Source organism: Chrysochloris asiatica, unplaced genomic scaffold (genome assembly GCF_000296735.1).
Source record: "Chrysochloris asiatica unplaced genomic scaffold, ChrAsi1.0 scaffold00038, whole genome shotgun sequence".
Taxonomy (NCBI): Eukaryota; Metazoa; Chordata; class Mammalia; order Afrosoricida; family Chrysochloridae; genus Chrysochloris; species Chrysochloris asiatica.
The window spans coordinates 14226745-14244107 of NW_006408556.1; the positions used below are offsets into that span (position 1 = coordinate 14226745).

General features: G+C 51.3%; 2 protein-coding genes across 3 annotated transcripts; one reads left to right on the plus strand and one right to left on the minus strand.

The window, feature by feature from the left end:
• On the plus strand, positions 1 to 2905 carry GNMT (glycine N-methyltransferase). The gene is made up of 6 exons (XM_006860467.1): positions 1 to 242; positions 1367 to 1494; positions 1917 to 2033; positions 2249 to 2391; positions 2474 to 2595; positions 2677 to 2905. The coding sequence occupies exons 1-6, from the start codon at positions 37 to 39 to the stop codon at positions 2846 to 2848; spliced, it is 888 nt and encodes a 295-aa protein (XP_006860529.1). The 5' UTR covers positions 1 to 36; the 3' UTR covers positions 2849 to 2905.
• Positions 2906 to 3319: 414 nt separating this feature from the next.
• Positions 3320 to 15843, minus strand: PEX6 (peroxisomal biogenesis factor 6). Of its 2 annotated transcripts, none has more exons than XM_006860468.1 (17): positions 14872 to 15843; positions 12711 to 12874; positions 12178 to 12261; positions 8025 to 8127; positions 7813 to 7946; positions 7269 to 7380; positions 6720 to 6928; positions 6158 to 6353; positions 5895 to 5971; positions 5618 to 5750; positions 5332 to 5537; positions 5148 to 5209; positions 4817 to 4925; positions 4234 to 4350; positions 3976 to 4053; positions 3739 to 3878; positions 3320 to 3543 (listed from the first exon to the last, which is right to left on the minus strand). In XM_006860468.1, the coding sequence occupies exons 1-17, from the start codon at positions 15748 to 15750 to the stop codon at positions 3404 to 3406; spliced, it is 2943 nt and encodes a 980-aa protein (XP_006860530.1). In that variant the 5' UTR covers positions 15751 to 15843; the 3' UTR covers positions 3320 to 3403. The 2 variants fall into 2 exon arrangements, with proteins under 2 accessions (XP_006860530.1, XP_006860531.1); XM_006860469.1 differs by having other exon boundaries at positions 3404 to 3543; positions 15133 to 15750.
• Positions 15844 to 17363: the final 1520 nt, after the last annotated feature.

A 17363-nucleotide genomic window follows, 5' to 3' on the forward strand; every position in this document is an offset into this window, starting at 1 on the left:
AACCGGTGGCGGCGGCGGCGCTCCGCGCGGCGAAGGATGGTGGACAGCGTTTACCGGACCCGCTCTCTGGGGGTGGCGGCCGAGGGGCTCCCGGACCAGTATGCGGACGGGGAGGCGGCGCGCGTCTGGCAGCTCTACATCGGGGACACCCGTAGCCGCACGGCGGAGTACAAGACCTGGCTGCTCGGGCTGCTGCGCCAGCATGGCTGTCAGCGGGTGCTGGACGTAGCCTGCGGCACCGGGTGAGCCCCACTGGGTTTGAGGGGGGCACGCGGGGCTGCGAGACCACGGTGGGCACGTAGGGGCCGCTCCTCAGTCCGCCCGGAGCTGCGCAGAGGCGGGCCGTGGGGACTGACCGGTGCCTGTTCGGGCAGAACAGGCACTCTCCAAGGGTAGCGGCTGGCAGATGAGGAAGGGGAGAAAAGAGAGGGCTTGAGTGAGGGTGAGTGGGCGCAGCGGTGGGAAAGCTCTGACCTAGGACGTCAAGTTTCTGGCTCTAGCGTTGTTTCTCATTTTGGTTGGCCTTGGGCTAAGTTAACAGTAAACATTTGCTCAATGTTGGCCTGTGCCAAGCCTGTGCCCCGGAACTTTTGACACGTTTTTTAAAACCTCACGAAAACACATGAGGTAAGTAGTGATATCCCTCCCTGTTTGCAGTTGGGTACAATTAAGTCTGAGAGAGGTAAAGTTTTCCCATGTAGTAAAGAGGCCATGTGTACTGAGGTTGTTTAAGGTCTGGCCTATCCATACTATATTGGCACCTGTGCACAAGATACTTCATTGTCCAAGCTTTAGTTTGCCCATCAGTGTGGCACTGTAGGATAAGCACTAGACTGCTAACCACAAGATTGGTGGTTCAAACCCATCAACCACTACTTGGAAACCCTATACAGGATTCTGAGTCAGAATGGATCAGTAACACTTAACAACAAACTACGGATACCTCATAGGGTTACATATTTATAGAGTTTGGATCTGAATGTTGTTGTTAAGTACCATGGAGTCGGTTCCGACTCATAGTGACCCTGCACAGGGTTTTGGAGGCTGTAAATGTTTACGGGAGCAGAAAGCCTCATCTTTCTGCTGCCAAACAGCTGGTAGTTTTGAATTGCCGACCTTGGGGTTAGCAGCCTGGTTCGTAACCACTACGCTACCAGAGCTCCTTTGGATCTGAATAGGTGCTTTAAAAAAAAAAAGTTGCTACCTTTAAAAAAAAAAAGGTCATCTAAGTCAGCTGAGAAAAGCCCAGGAAGAGGAAGCAGAGGAATGGACTCCACCATTCTGTTAAGAAGGAGCGGTCTCTTCTACCTGCTCCTGGCAGGCCCTCTGACTGCGCCTCTTTGCTCTCATGCCCCGCTCTGCCCAGGGTGGACTCCATCATGCTGGTGGAAGAAGGCTTCAGCATGACCAGTGTGGATGCCAGTGACAAGATGTTGAAGTATGCGCTTAAAGAGCGCTGGAACCGGCGACATGAGCCTGCCTTCGACAAGTGGGGTATGCAAAGCCAGCTGAGTCACCAGTCCAGCCACCAGGGACTCTGTTCTGTCTTGGGCTCCTCTAGTCCTTGGGTGGGGTGTCCTCCCTACCCAAGAGAACAGTAAGATCAGAAGAAAAATCACTGTCATTTCCCTGATAAGAGAGGCTTAGCCACTAGAAAAGACAGAGTGTGAACTGTGTTTATGTCCTGTCCCTCCCACCATGAATAAAGACCTGTAAGCAGAGTCCTCCTGCCTCTTGCTCCCTTGGCCCCTCTTCCCTCCTCACCCTCCATGTTTATAATGATCCCTTCCCACTAACTTAATAGGGAGACCCTGTTTTGAAGAGGAAACTAAGGCAGGACTGTAGTTGGTAGAAGTGGGTGCTACTGGCCCCATGAAAACTGTGTCACTCTGACCCTTCCTCACTTTGGCTCCCAGTTATTGAAGAAGCTAACTGGATGACTCTAGACAAAGATGTGCCCCAACCACCAGGGGCTGGTTTTGATGCTGTCATTTGCCTTGGGAACAGTTTTGCCCACTTGCCAGACGGCAAAGGTGAGAGAGAGTGTGGCCTTTGGCATAGACCTTGTCCCATAAAACCCTTTCTAGAGACCCCTGCCTTGGGTACCTGCTCTTCTGTAAAGCAGACTCTCTGCTTTGCCCCTCTCTGCCTTGGCACTGGTACCCATGGGGAGGGAAGAGATGGGACAGAGATGGGTGCTGGAAGGTCATGAGTGGACAGAGCCTCTCTGTCCCTGCCTGGAGTTCAGGGGACCAGAGTGAGCACCGGCTGGCACTGAAGAACATCGCAAGCATGGTGCGGGTGGGGGGCCTGCTGGTCATCGACCACCGGAACTACGACCACATACTCAGGACAGGCTGCGCACCCCCAGGGAAGAACATCTACTATAAGGTAGGGCTTTCCACCAGAGGAAGGCTGAGTGGGTGGTGCCATGGGTGGCCGAGGCTAATGCTACCTGCACCATGGCCTCCAGAGCGACCTGACCAAGGACATCACCACATCGGTGCTGACAGTGAACAACAAAGCCCACATGGTGACCCTGGACTACACGGTGCAGGTGCCAGGGGCCGGTCTGGATGGCTCTCCTGGCATGAGGTACCCACATGGCTAGGCAGGGGCATGAGGGGAGGGGAACTGAGCCACTCACCCTCACAGTCTCCTGGGGTTCTATTGCAGTAAGTTCCGGCTCTCCTACTACCCACACTGCCTGACAGCCTTCACAGAGTTGCTCCGGGAAGCCTTTGGGGGCAAGTGTCAGCACAGCGTCCTGGGTGACTTCAAGCCTTACCAGCCAGGTCAGGCCTACATTCCCTGCTACTTCATTCACGTGCTCAAGAAGACAGAATGAGTGCAGCCTCAGCTTCCACAATCCTGGGCCTGGCACTGCTGGGCTGTGCAGGGCAGAAACTGAGGGTGTGGGGAGGGACTGACTGCTGTTGGGCGCAGAGATTTGGGTTCTGGCAAATGGAAGGACCATCAATAGAGTCTGTGCCTTCTTCACTTCCTGAATGTCTTGTGTTTATGTCTGAAAGATCAGGCTTCTGTGGTACTCACTCCTGTCCACCCCTTGGGTTTACTCTTCCCACCACCAGCTCCTTGCCACGTGAATCTTTCATCAAACGACACCAACAGAGGGCAGCATACACTTTATTTTCAGCCACAATTCTGACTAATTCCCAGGCCCAGCCCGGACCTCCTAAGCAGATAAGCCCTAGCCTTGCTGACCTGAGAGGAGTAGACAGACAGGATGTGCCTCTTGAATGACACGCTGCCCTAAGGAGATCTTCTGGAAGTAGGTAGCCTTCAGGGTGAGCAGACACCTGAAGAAGTGCCTCTTCCTTCCTCTCAGGTCTCTGAGGCACCTTTAATAATTGTGGATGGGCTCCTAGAATGCAGGAGGCTCCTAGCAGGCAGCAAACTTGCGCTGGATACGCTTGTACCGGAGCAGATCCTGCTCGCTGATGGAGGGCTGCAGCCGGGTGGCAGCCTGCAGTAGGTCCTCCATGGTGAGCAGCAGGGCTGAACTACTCCCCAGCTCCAGTCCTGGAAAGTGACAAGGCGAGTCAAGGCCAGGGTCCCCATTCCAGCTGAGGAACAAAGCCTGTGGTCTAATGACCAGGCAGGGGGAGTCCTGGGAGAGGCACCTTCCTGTCCAGAGTCCCCCAGGTGTCAATATTCCCAGGCCTGCCTCCCACTGGTTCAGTTGGTTGACTTCTGCAGCTGACAAGAGTGGCTTACCTGCCTCCAGGTCACGAACCCTGCGTTTGAGAGCAGCTGTCATGGCGTCAGAGCAGAGGGAATAGAGGTCAGCACCTGTCAGTTGGGGAGGGCAGTGGTCCAGCACACTCACCAGGCTCACAGAGGGCTCCAGCTTAAATCTGCAGTGGGGAAACAAGAAAGAAACCATTATATACTCCTTCAAAAGCCACTGCTGACCAGCAAACCCTTTGGGAGTCTCCCTCTAATCGGACATACTTGCGTGTGATGGCACTCAGAACCCGCAGCTGGGAGGCACGGTCCTCGCTCACCCCCACAAACACCAGCTTGTCAAATCTTTAGGGCAAGGAAGTACAGATAAGTAAGGAAGGTCAAGTTCCTCCTCCCCTAGGAGGCTAGGCTGGCGTCAGTGCCAGGAACCCCAGCCATGAGCGGTAGAAGAGGCAGAGGATGGAGGTCAAAAGACAGGCCCACGTGGATTTGGCCCACTGGAGGTGAGAGGTACGGAATGCCCACCTGCCAGGACGCAACAGGGCAGGGTCCAAAAGGTCTGGCCTATTGGTGGCTCCAATCACAAACACATCCTGAGTGCTGTGAAGCCCGTCCAGCTCAGCAAGGAGCTGAGACACAACCCTGGAAAGGACAAGGAGAAGTCAGTCTGGAGAGCCCACAGTGCACCCTCAGACCTGCCGCTGCCTGTGCGCCTCTCCCTGACAGCCTTCTCAACAAGACTTTGTGTTCCATCCTGTCCTGTTTCACCCAGACCTCTCTTCCCTCAGGTCCCCCACCACCTCTACTCCCTCATATTTCACCTTCACTGTTGTACAGTGCTACATCAGAGCAGTCCTGGTATGGTGCTGTAGGATAAGAACTAGACTGTGCTAACTACAAGGCTGGAAGTTCAAATCCACCAGTCGCTCCTTAGAAAGAAACCCTATGCAGGGTCGCTATGAGTCAGAACTGGACAGCATTTAACAAAAACATACTCTCTGAGAACCAGAAGGGCAGGAACTTGTATCTCTGAGCTCTGGTTTGGAGTTGGCTGCTACCAGTCTCCCATCCCTCCCATTCTAGGCCTGACTCCATTCCTGGACCCCACCTGTCCATCACTCCTCCAGAATCTCCACTTCGCCCCCGGCTTGGGGCCAAAGAGTCCAGTTCATCAAAGAAGATAATGCATGGAGCTGCGGCTCTGGCCCGAGCAAATACTGTGGGGAGAGAGGACCCACAGGAGGGGAAGTTCGGGGGCGGGGCTTGAAGATAGGGCAGAGGAGGAAGAAAACCAAGGGCTGACCATTCATCACCAGCTCGTCAAGTACTAGACTGGCTGGGCAGGAGCCTGATTTGTAGAAAGGCGGACTAGAAATGGTCATGAGCAGCCTGGGGTGGAGGAGGCCACGTAGGAGCCCTGCCCCTCCCTGCTGGCTCACCTTCCCGCACATTCTCCTCACTTTGGCCCACGTACATGTTGATGAGCTCTGGCCCCTTCACACTGAGTGAGAGGATGTGAAAGGTGACATTCACCAAATGCACACACACCATCACCCTTTAAGGCCACCCCTCCAGCCTACTGCAGCCCCCAGCCCTCTCATCATCCCTTCTAGACGCCAGCACCTGAGGAAGGTAAGGCTGCACTCAGTGGCCACAGCCTTGGCCAGGAGGGTCTTGCCAGTGCCAGGGGGTCCATGGAGCAGGAGGCCTGAGCGCCTAAGGCCCAGGCTCAGCAGCTCGGGGTGCTCCAGAGGGAGCTGAATGGTCTCTAGAATCTCCTTCTTCACATCCTGAAGCCCACCCACATCCTGCCAGGACACTGAGGGGATCTAGGAGACAGAGGTGTGTGGTTGGGGAAAGCCTGAGGGAGGGAGCCCCTCTTTCACCTCTGAGGACTTGGACTTTCTACCCTGGGGGCACCGACAGCTTGGGAGTGTGCTGCCTGCAGCTGCTCCAGCGCCTGCCCGAAGTCCTCCGCCAGGAGGGGGAAGCCAGCTGCACACAGCTCCCCCTCATCCTCCTCGCTCCAGCCACTTGCCAAACTGCAGAGAAAAACCCAGGAGGCTCCTGGGGGACCTCGCCCCAGGCCTCCTCTCCACCAGGCTCCTGTTCCCTTCTCCCTTCCTCACCAGCCCCCAGCCCAGATTTCCTTGGCTTCCTGCCCTCTCCTGAACCTGTCTCCTTACCCCAAGTTCTTGATCCTGGTGCACGCTGCCCGGCTGCTGTGGGTGAGAAGGGCATAAAGATCCCCCACCACAAAGCCCTAAGGAACCAGAAGAGATAGATGAACAGGGTCTAGCAGGAACCCTTGGAAGATGTGGAAGGTGGTCCCCCACCAGCAGCCTTGGCCCAGCATAAATGTGGTGGGGTCTTCTATCACTTGCAGGGCAGCAGGACTGAGCTCCTGGGACAGGAGGCCAGGGAAGCCCAGCACCTGCCTGGTACTCACAGCACAGTGCTGCGCCAGCTGGGCCAGGTTCACCTCTTGGCCCAAGGGAAGGTGGGTAGTGAGGGCCTGCAGGATGCTGAGCCGCTGGCCCTCTGACAGAACCGGCACTTCCAGTTCCTGTGGGAAGGCTGTCTGCACATCAACAGGCAGGTCCTGAGCCCGACTCGTGGTGGCCACAACCATCAGGGGAGGGCAGCTGCATGAAGGGAAGTGGACACTGATGGCAAGACCCAGGCTGGTGCCAAAGATGGGGGAGCTGAGGTGGGTGCTGGGGTGGGACAGAGATGAGTAGCCTCCTGGAGGAGGGTCTGTGGGAAGGTCTCCTCACCACATGTACTCCCTGAGGTTTTTCTTCAAGCTAGTATCTTCCAAGAGTGGCACCACATCCTCCTCCCTCTGGCTACCCTACGGCCTTCAGCTCAGGGCTGCCTACAAGGCAGCTAAGTGGGCATGGATGTCTGAGAAGCCATTGAGGGGCCGTGGGGAAATGAATGAAGAGTGAAAAGGTTGAAGAAGAGAGCTGGGCCTCACCCAGCTGACAGGGCCCGCTCTGTATAAATACCTGGTGAGGGGGTCCTCACTGAGGAGGAGGTGACGCAGGGCAGCCACCACACGGGCGTCCTCACCTAGTCCCTCACGGTCCCAGCCCAGAAGGTCCAGAGCCGTCAGCAGCAGGACTGCGGGTCGGCAGCGTTGGGCCCGGGAGAAAGCTGCCTGCAGCTTGGACTCCACAGACCGGCTGCTGTCCGCACAGAGGCTGGAGCAGGGCACCTGGAAGGGAGCATGTGAGCAGGGGACAGGTGTGACTGGGGCAAGAACGGGTGGGGAGAATGAATCAGAAGATTCTTCAGGGGGGGAGGGGAGAGATTAAGTTAGGAGAGGTGACACTGGCCAAGTCCCAATTCTGCTGTATCCATTTCCTAGTGCAATTCTCTGGACTGTCACCCAAATCTTGAAACCCCCTCCCTCTTGAAATCAACTCTCATCAGCTGGGCATCATGGGACTATGCCTGACCCACTGAGCTCAGGAGCTGGGGCTGGCTCTGCTACAAAGGGGGGAGACAGACAGACAGAGGGCAAGTCGTAGGCCCTGCTCTCCAGGTGCCCTCACCTTCACTAAGTGGAGACCCAGGCGGCTGCAGGCAGCAGCAACTGCTGTGCTCTTCCCACTGCCTGGGGGCCCCAGGAGAAGAACACTGCTAGCTCCCGTCAGCAGGGCACCACTGTAACCAGAGAAGACACACCTGTCCCCTCCACCAGCCCAAACTCCAGCACCCCCAGGAACACACACACCTAAGAAGCACTTTCTCCTGAAGCAGTCCCTTGCTCCAAGGGGACTGTTTCCACCTGGTGGGGCCATATTTCCCACACCTCCTATGGGGATGGGGGTGGTGGAATGTATCCAGTAGCTGGAGACTACTTCCTTTCCTCGCTGTGCCTTCAGCGATGTCTCAACTGTACTGAAGATTTAGGAGGAATGCCTGTGTTTATAATTGGGCCAATGATCTGGGGAGCCTGAGAATTGCTGGTGGACTAGGCATTCTGATTTGAGGGAGGGCCCCTCTCCACTACTGTGGCTGGGAGCACTGGCCTGTTGCACCTCTGGGGATGTTCTGGGCAGGCTCTCTTCAGCCTAGAGCTGTGGCCTTACTCACCCTGGCTGGAGGCGAGGCTTCAGGGCAGCACAGAGCTCTGTCACCAAGACCTCCAGGCCTGGGGGAGACAGGCTGTTCCAGAGTGTGTGTTCTCCTGAGGAGAGTGCTGGTACAGGGCTCATGGTGGCACCCACCTATGAATGGTGGAAGGAAGCTTTAGACTGCTGCTTCTATCCATTTCCCCAGGTCCTCCCCGACCCCCAGGTCCTCACCATGTACAAGGAGGTATGGGTGGTGTCAGCCAAGTAGGCACTGGCTGGCTCATCTGAGCTTTCTCCGACTGTTTTCTTCACCTTAAAAAACATCTCCCACCACCTACAGGAAAGATGCCCAATGAAGCCCATGTCCAGGGCCTACACATCCTCTTCCAGAAGACAAGAAAGCTAGCTCAACCAAAGAAGTCCTACAAAGGGGGCAAACTCAAGAGCACCAAATGCGCTGGACTGGAAGGTCAGTTTGAACCTCAAGGTCAGCAGTTCAAGCTCACCAGCTGCTCCTCAGAAACCCTATACAGGGTCGCTATGAGTCAGAACTGACTTGAGAGTACTTAATAGCAACAGACATAGCTTGATCATACACATGATGGAGGCAGGAGCTATGCCTATCCCTCCATACCCTCCATGTCTACCATCAGAGTGCCAGAGAAGGGAGGGAAAGGGGTTAGACAAATGGCCACCCACCCACTCCAATGGGAGAAGGCTATTGCTGCACTAAGTAATGGATCATTTGATCATTCCCTACGACTGCAGAATAGTCTCTCCCTCAAAGGTATACCCCAAGACCCTCAAACCTCTGAAGAGTTTCTGGCTTTTATGTGATAATTCACAAAATCAATTGCAGGCAGATTCCTTAATAATAACAGCTAACAGTGAACGATTCCCTATTCAGGCTTTACACTGGAATTCTCTGTGAAGTTTTTAAAAACCAGCATTTCTCACACCTTACAGGATTTTGTTCCTATGAAGTATCCAGTATAGGCAAATCCACAGACAGAAAGTAGATCAGTGGTTGCTAGGGGTACGGGGAGTAGCTATGATGGGCAAGGGTTTCTTTCTTGGGTAGTGAAATGTTCTGGAATTAGTGGGGATGATTGCACAAGCTTGTGAATATACGAAAACTCACTGAATTGTTCATTTTTAAAGGATGAATTTTATGGTGTGTGAATTATAACTTGGTTTTAAAAATAGAACATTTCTCCCTCCTTTGGAAAATAAGACCCCACAGGTCCCAGCCTCACCCCAATCTGCCTCAATGAGTCTGAAGTATCTGTTTGTCTCAAGTTCTCTCAGGGACTCTGTGCAGTCACCACCTCATGTCATAGGGAGTTAGGTTTACTGGGGAAAGGGTGGGTAGTAGGTCGCAGTTACCCAAATTTCCAGAGAAACAAATGATAAACTGCTATCCTCTTTTCCTTTTTAGTGCTTATGCTGTAACAGAGCCAGAGTATAACCAGGACCCCCTAAAGCCCCTTTGCTTACATTGTCCCAGTCTTACAGCAAAGGTGGGTAGAAGAGACCTAAGGTGGAGTGGCAGGTATACCAGGTTAGCATTAGGAAACTATTGTGGCTGATACTGTTGCCAGTAATCATGGTTAAAACCAGAATAAGGCAAACTGGACCCTACCATTATGATTATGAATGGGAAGGCCCACCACCTCACCTGTTCAAGGTAGCCCTGGTAGCAGTGTAAAGACTGAGAACAGCGTAGTGCCAGGCAGGGTGAAACAGCCCTCCCTGAGGGAGACACACTGGGCAGCCTGAGGCAGAAGGGCCAGGCCTCTAGAACCTAGGTGACACTGTGAGAGAGCACTTGGTTGCATTTCAGAGGGCCAGGTGGCAGGCAGTAGAGCAGGGAGAGGCTGATAAGGTGATACGTACGTAAACTCTTCTTTCCCAGTGATCTTAGGAAGAGCCTGCAACCTCATCATCTCTATTTGTCCTTGGACCTAGCCTAATCCTGCTTTTCCAAGACCTGCTCAGGGCAAGAACTATGTGCTCAGCACCCAGAGGGAGGAAGGTCTCTACAGGGCTGAAACAGTAGAGGCCCAGGAATAGAACTAGCTTGGTAGTGTGTCCCAGTGTTTTCCTTTGAAGATGAAAGGGGTAGGCATGCTATAGTTTCCCTGTTGAAAGCTGGCTCATAGGCATGGCTAATGCTAAAGTGGGTGAGAGGTGGGAAGTGACTGATTAAGTGCCAGCTTGGCACTTTTCACCAGGCCCTGGTTGTGGGCTTGATTTGGGAAACCCCACAAGTGCCACGGAGCATGAAATGGGATTGCAGATGGCACCAGCAGATTCTTCATCTACACACCAAAGACCTGAGACAGGAAGACTGAGCCCTGGCCAGAGACCCAAGCTCTGAATACTAACCAAGGCTGAATCAAGGTACTCAAGACAAGGTATCTCTGAGGGCAGAGAACCCCAGTTGGCTGAGCCTGAGACCTTGGGAATGAAGGCTCTTATGTACAAGTTCCTGCAACTGGTGCCCCTTCATTTGATATCTCCATTAAAACTGAGTTAGTCTTTCTATCAATTGTGTCTTCCTAGTAAATCGCTATAGGACATCAGTCCAGAAAAAGGGAATGGTTAGGATATAGGATCATATTTCCCCTGCATCACATAAAACCAAAGCAGTCTCTTCATTCTTTGCCTCACCACTTTCTACGGAACCTCTGTGGTCAGAGCTCACAACTGGGTTCCTTGTTTTAAATTTTTGGTTCAGTTATGCTCTATTTCTCATTCTCTGTTGAGGACATGGAAAAAGAGAAGGGAGGGTTTCTAAAGGGCAGTAGCAACTTCTCTGCCCCTTTTGGGAAACAGGATTGGGAAGCAGCAGATGTACATTCCATCAATTACAGGAGACGTCTAATTATGTTGAATGTATGAGAGAGACGTCTGAGTTCTGGCCTCTGTGGTTTAGACTGGAAAGGAAGGAATCACATCTTGATCTAGGTCATTAAATTCTTAATTTGCTTTACTTTGAACACCTTACAACAATCAACTTGAGGATAGACACCTCCCACAATCAGCAAGTAGTAACCTTTTTTCAGTTTCAGATTTTGTTTTTTCAGAATCGGAAAGTCTGGATCTTGTCTCCAAAAAGAAAATGGACACAATGAAATAAAATTGCTACCTATATCTATGGAACCAATGGCTCAAAAGAGGGAACAAATCTTTACACTGAGGATCATTCCCACCCCCTCCATACACAGAGTAAGTAGACAGGGATAGGCAACTTGGACATTGGTTATCTAAAATGAGGGGGCTACAAAGGCAAGAAGCGACTGGCTTACAAGCTCTCAAGAGGGAACCTAGATCCAGAGGGCATGGATGAAGGTAGAATCTCCACTGAGTAGTATCCAATGTCTGGGCAGAGCAAATGAAAGGAGAGGGGGATAGGTCCCTTGGGGTACAATGGTGAATAATTGTTATCAGGACTGACTGCGAGCGTTGGAAATGTAAAGGTGGACATTTTATAGCAAAAGGAGGGGAGTGATTGACTATGCAGTCTAGGAGCCGAAAGAGAGGGGGATAGGTCCCTTGGGGTACAATGGTGAATAATTGTTATCAGGACTGACTGCGAGCGTTGGAAATGTAAAGGTGGACATTTTATAGCAAAAGGAGGGGAGTGATTGACTATGCAGTCTAGGAGCCGAGGTCCCTGGAACCATCAAGGGAGTAGAGCGGAGTGCGAGACCCTACCCAGAGAAGCAGTGACACCAGAGATGGAGGAAAAGATGACGTGGAGAGATGAAGCCAGCTAGGGACTCTAGACCCAGAGAGGGAGAGAGGCTGTGTGCTGATGGGGGTGGGGATGGGGAGGGGGGAGGCAGGCTTGAAGGGTATACCCTTTGGTTGGTTGATGATGCATAGAGGGGATTATAACCATAGCAATGAAACAATATATGATAGGATGAATGTAAAGCTAATGTTCTCCCATGTAAACTATCACATAATTCACAGTATAACACTGAAAAAAAAAAAAGTGAGGACAGTTAGACTTCATCTCTCATACTTTGGGCATGTTGTCTGGAGGGACCAGTAAAGGACATCATGCTTGGTAAAGAGGAAGACTCTCAATAAGGTGGACTGACACTGTGGCAGCAACAATACGTTCAAACATCACTACAATTGTGAGGATGGCACAGGACCGGTCAGTGTTCCTTGTTCTTGTGCATTCAACCAGCTCAATAGCATCTAACAACGATGTACTGATCTGTATTAAATTCTTACTGTGGTTTTGTCTTATTTCTCCAAGCAGACTATAAACAAAAAAACAAAATTGCTGCATACAATTTGGGGGCAGTGTAGCACTCCTACACCCACATTAAGAACTGTAGTGTTAGGACAATAGGGGGCTGCATACCTGGGCAGTTTCTCTGGGCTTCCTTCCAGGATCTCTACTTGCCCAACTGTTGGCACACACAGAACATCCCCTTCCTGGACTACCCTGCAACACAGCAGTAGCCCTGGTCAGCTCCCAAATGGCGTCATAAGCATATGCCTGACACATTACCCCCATGCCTACCCCCCAACATGCAGACTACTTCTTGGGAGCCTCCTGCCCACCCAAATATCCCAAGCAGCTCTCCAGAGAACAAGTCAGACCTAGAATGAGCAGAAGCAAATGGTGAAGGGGGATCAGAGATCAGTGAGGGACAGAGCAGAAACTTGGCTCTTTGGGGATGTTCTCAGATCCAAGAAGTTTCTTAGCTTAGAATGTCCAAATTCACCCCATGGTCCTGATTTCTCTTCTATTCTCTACCTGGCATCCCAAGAGGCTCCTTGCCACAATATTTCCTAAAATGTGGCTTCTGCAGAACTTGGATCTAAGGCATGGGATAGGAGGGGACTGACGAGGATGGGGTGCTGTGCTCCTGAAGGGGACAAGAAGCTAACCTGGGTGTCTGAAAGTGCCAGAAAAGAACATGGTCATAATTTCCATTAGTGCTGTAATGGGGAGAGGACACAATTTCCACGTGTAATTCTCTGGCAAACGGAGGCCCAGGTAGTACTGAGCAGCTTCTTTTGTCTTTGGGGGCGCTGGAGCCATCCAAGTACCTCTAGTAGAGAAATAACCATCACTTTATTATGTTTTCCCAGAGTCACATTCTGCCAACATATCTACCAGCCTTCATAGTCCCAACTCTGGGGAAGCAGAGCTACCTATATCTCCCCTACAATGGTATCCTCCCAAAACAGATACTGCCCCCCTCTAATGAACATCAGAAGAGATGTCAACTTATTTTCTGGCTCTGGCACCAAAAAGTTCCCCAATAAAGGTAAGCCTTCTGTGACTGATTACCTAGAAGTTGGCCCAGAGCCAATGAAATAAAGGTATTTAATTCCCACAAGTCCTTTGAGTGACACCATACAGTCACTAAAACTGACATTACCTGAACTTTTCTGAATTCAAACTGCAGGAAACAGACATGATCTTACTTAAGCTGAAAGAGTTAATTCAGCAAAACGAGCTCCAGTCTAAGCACTCCTAAAAAAATTTCCCATTCAGAAGGAAACTTACACCCACTCTTGCTCATGTACATCTTATATCTCTTCCTGACATCCTATGTTGCTGTTGTTAAGTGTTGTCGTGTCAATTCCGACTCATAGCAATCCTGTATAGGGTTTCTATGGAGCAGTTGGCGATAGTTTGAACTACAGACCTCGAGTGCCTATCCTATGGCAGCACACCAGGAGTCCCTGACAGCCTATAGCATTCATTTATTATGCCAACAGTGTCCAACATAACTTCCAGCAAGGATAGAAATGTTAAGTACTGAGCACTTAAAATGTGTCTAATGCAACCAAAGAATTGCATTTTAAATTTTATTTACTTTTGTTGCTAAGTGCTGTGGTGTAGATTCTGACTTATAGTGACCCTGTCTAGGGTTTCCGAGGAATGGCTGGCTGGTGAATATGAACCAACCTTGCAGTTCAAACTGGCCTTGCAGTCCAGTGCATTATCTTGCAGCACCACACTAGGATTCCTTATAATTAATTTAAATGTCAGTAGTCACAAAGGGCCTTATTGTTAAGTGCCCTTGAGTTAGTTCCAACTCATAGGAACCTTGCATAGGGTTTCCAAGGAGTGGCTAGTGGTTAATTACATATCCAACTAAATGTGTCCCCCCTAAATACAATTATCTTCTGTAAGCAAGCTCCTGAATGGCAAAAAGCAAGTATTTACCTTGTCTACATTAAATATTAAAATGAAACACCAGACATCAAAGATAGTCTTTTCATCCAAGGAATTTACAATATATAATTAGGAGATTAGCCAGATTACATAATCTTAGGGAGGCAGAAGAAAATCAATGCCCAAAGAAAGGTACACAATGCTACAGGAGAAGACACCATTGTTAACTTTGTGGTAGGGAGATTATGAAAGGCTTTGTGACAAAGCATAAAGTTTAGATGGGATTTAAAAGAAAGATGGTAGGATTTTAAGAACAAGAAGGAATTTGAAGCCAAAGATGAGCAAAAGAACTGAGGTAATATCTTCCATACCACCCAGCATAATACTGGGTGATGGTGGTTGTTGGGTGCCTTCACATATATTTAAAGTAATAGCAACCCCACGTGATGAAATAGAACTGCCCCATAGTTTTCTACTCTATGAAAGCAGATCTCCAGGCTGTTTCTCCCAAGGAGCTGCTGGATTGGTTTGAACAGGCAACCTCAGGTAAGTGCTTAGCCATTGTGCCACCAGGGCTCTTTAATATTGGGTGGTTGTTGTTGTTAAGTGCTGTCTATGAGTCGATTCCATCTCCTAGGGTTTCCGAGGTGGTAAACAACTGGTTTGAATAAGTAGATTATTATTCACCCCAAGCAATTAGTGAATCTCACCTTATGTCTGAATAGATGAGACCCCTTCCCATGCACCATCACATTATGCTTTATAGAGATTTATATTGATTGTAAAGAATGAACAAATAAGGTTATGATAAAAGTCGAAGATCTTAAGGTGTAAGGGGTCTAAATTCTAGAGCTCTTTCAACTTAATGAAGACCTAGAAAAAACCCGAGGAAACATTCCTGGTCTTGGTGCTGTATCCTACCTGAATTCTGAGCTCTCCCACTTCCAGAGGGTCACAGCCAAGATTAAATGCTAGAGTGGCAGGCACGAGGGCCAGTCCGTCAGCGAGGGGCTCTCCCAGCTGTCCAGACCCGGGTCCCAGCCTCTCACAGAGGTCCCAGCGAGGCTCCAGGGCCAGCACCGTGGCTAAGTGCGGTTTGGAGTTCGAGAACTCTTCGGCCCGGGCCACCCACACCCATTCGCCCTGGAAGAGGCCGAGGCCCCGGAGACACCTCTTGCTCACCCCCAGTGAGTCTCCACTCCCTCCCAGAACTCCCCGGAGTTGTCGGACTGTGGCCTGAGTCGCGAAGGAGGACACCACGGGCGGGGGTGGGGGCTGGCTGTTGTCCCCAAGATCCGGGCCCTTTGTAGCCCGCCCTCGCAGCTCCGTCATAGCCAGCCGCGTTCCTGGGCCCAGTAGCCCTTGCAAGGCTGGCCGTGTCTCCAGCACCCGCGGTCCGGAGACTGTCAAAGTCTCTCCGCGCCTCACCAGCAGCGGCCCGACCCGCGGCCCGACCCCCGGCCCCGGCGAGGTGCCAAGCAGCGCCCAGCCTAACGCTGGGGGCCGCCTCACGGGCCGCGCCCGCACCCATGCCCCGGAATCCAGAGCCAGGAGTCGCAGCAGTGCTCGGCTAACAAACAGCTGCGGGGGTCCAGGGCCCTGCTCTTCAGTCCCCGCACCCGGCCCCTCTAGGGCCGCTACTAGCAACGCTGGCCCTGCAGGGCTCTCTCCTGCAGGCCGCAGAGCCAGCACCTGGCCCAGCCCCGCCGCAGGCCACGGGCCCCCGAGCGGCAACAGCACCGCCAACGGGGGTGTCTCAGTCGGGAAGGGCTCCAGGACCCGCAGGACAGCCAGCACCATGGTGACAGGAGACCTAAGAGCAAAGTAAAAAAGCGTAGCTTCCGGAGCCAGCCAGTGGTACTAAGAGGCGGTGCGAGCGTCGTTTCCGCTTCCGCCAGGGGTGGAGTGAAGAAAGTGGGAGGGGTGCTCTGAAAAGAAGGAACGGGTCCTGGGTTAGATCTGGAGGATGCTTCAGTGGCAATGATCGCTGTAGTTGCAAAGCATTTACGCATGCGCCCTTGGAGGCTGTGTTTACAGGCCTCTTGAAGGAAAGAAAAGTTCTCAACTATAGAACGTTTATTGAATAATGAGTTGGGCTGTTAACCTCAAGGTCAGCAGTTTGATACTACCGGCGGTTCTGCGGGAGAAAGATGAGGTTTTCTGCTCCCGTAAAGATTTACAGCCTCGGAAACCCTATACAGGCTCGCTATGGGTCAGAACCGACTCTACGGCACTTAACTGAACCGTCAGCGTGCCCTGGAGCGACTCTACCCAGTGCTGGAACCTTTGGGTGGAGTGTTTAGGAAAGGATCTACTCCCCCCACTGTGGGGCTGTAGGCACTGAGGTTTCAGGTTGTGGGGATTGGAGCAGGAGGGAGTGGTAGGATTATAAAACTGTTTTAGACGTGTTTATGGATATGTAGTGGCTGCTGACTGGATTACTACATGTGATTCATGTAGCCCTGGAGTGCTTGGTGCTGCCACACCTGTTCCAACACATCCTACACAAAACCCACGTTCCAACACTTCTTGTCCTGTTCATTGTCCTGTTCATTCTACACCCACCAAACTGCAAGCGAAGACAAAGCACTTTCTTTCTTCCATCTCCCCAAATCCAGTTGCTTTCCTCCTACCAATCATTGCAGACTGAAGACCCAATCCCTGCTTCCACCCTACAGGGGAGGAGGGTTGAGGCTCTGTTATGGCACTGAGACAACAGCTTGCTTCCCACCTGTGCTGTAACTTAAATTCCGTTCTTGTCACCATCCATCCGCACTGTTCTGTACAAGACACGCATGCATTGGTAGGTCACACATTCCCAGTTATTAATAATGTATTTGCACTCAGAATCAACTGAATGGTGATAATCTCCTTTCTGGACTTTGCAGTCTCTTCTAGCTACTGCCCATCTTTCTCATTTCCTTTACAGCTCAGTATTTTCTATGTTATGCATTATGCAATAGTGATTTTTGAAAGTCAACTATCTGAAAGTTGAATATTAGATTTACATATTGTAAGGGATTTCTATCCCCAGAGAGACAAGAATTATTTTTTTAGTTGCCTGATTATAGTTCCTGGAAGTACCTCTAGTCTTAAACCTAATATTGCCCAGCCACACTTCTTTAAAACAGCATCTAAGAATGCATTAAGGAACTCTGGTAGCATAGTGGTTATGAGTTGGGCTGCCAGCCTCAACGGCAGCAGTTCAAAACTACCAGCGGATAGGTGGAAGCCTGAACCACATCCAGCTCTCCAGAGATGGGAGATTCCCACTTGAAAGGACAAGCAGACCAACCTGGAGTGGTTAGAAGAACAGAAGATGCTTCTTGAAAGAAAGACCTACAGGAAAAATATAAAACAACATAGGCAGACCGACTGTTACTACAAGAACAAGCAACATGCTTGCCCAGGAA

Bases quoted from the DNA above. Each gene is read 5' to 3' on its own strand.
- GNMT (XM_006860467.1), top strand. From the start codon at position 37: ATGGTGGACAGCGTTTACCGGACCCGCTCTCTGGGGGTGGCGGCCGAG. The intron at 243-1,366 runs GTGAGCCCCACT...CGCTCTGCCCAG, and splicing joins GACGTAGCCTGCGGCACCGG to GGTGGACTCCATCATGCTGG. The intron at 2,596-2,676 runs GTACCCACATGG...GTTCTATTGCAG, and splicing joins GATGGCTCTCCTGGCATGAG to TAAGTTCCGGCTCTCCTACT.
- PEX6 (XM_006860468.1), bottom strand. From the start codon at position 15,750: ATGGTGCTGGCTGTCCTGCGGGTCCTGGAGCCCTTCCCGACTGAGACA. The intron at 5,972-6,157 runs GTGAGTACCAGG...CTGGTTCCTTAG, and splicing joins AGCTGGCGCAGCACTGTGCT to GGCTTTGTGGTGGGGGATCT. The intron at 3,544-3,738 runs GTAAGCCACTCT...GTCACTTTCCAG, and splicing joins GGTTCGTGACCTGGAGGCAG to GACTGGAGCTGGGGAGTAGT.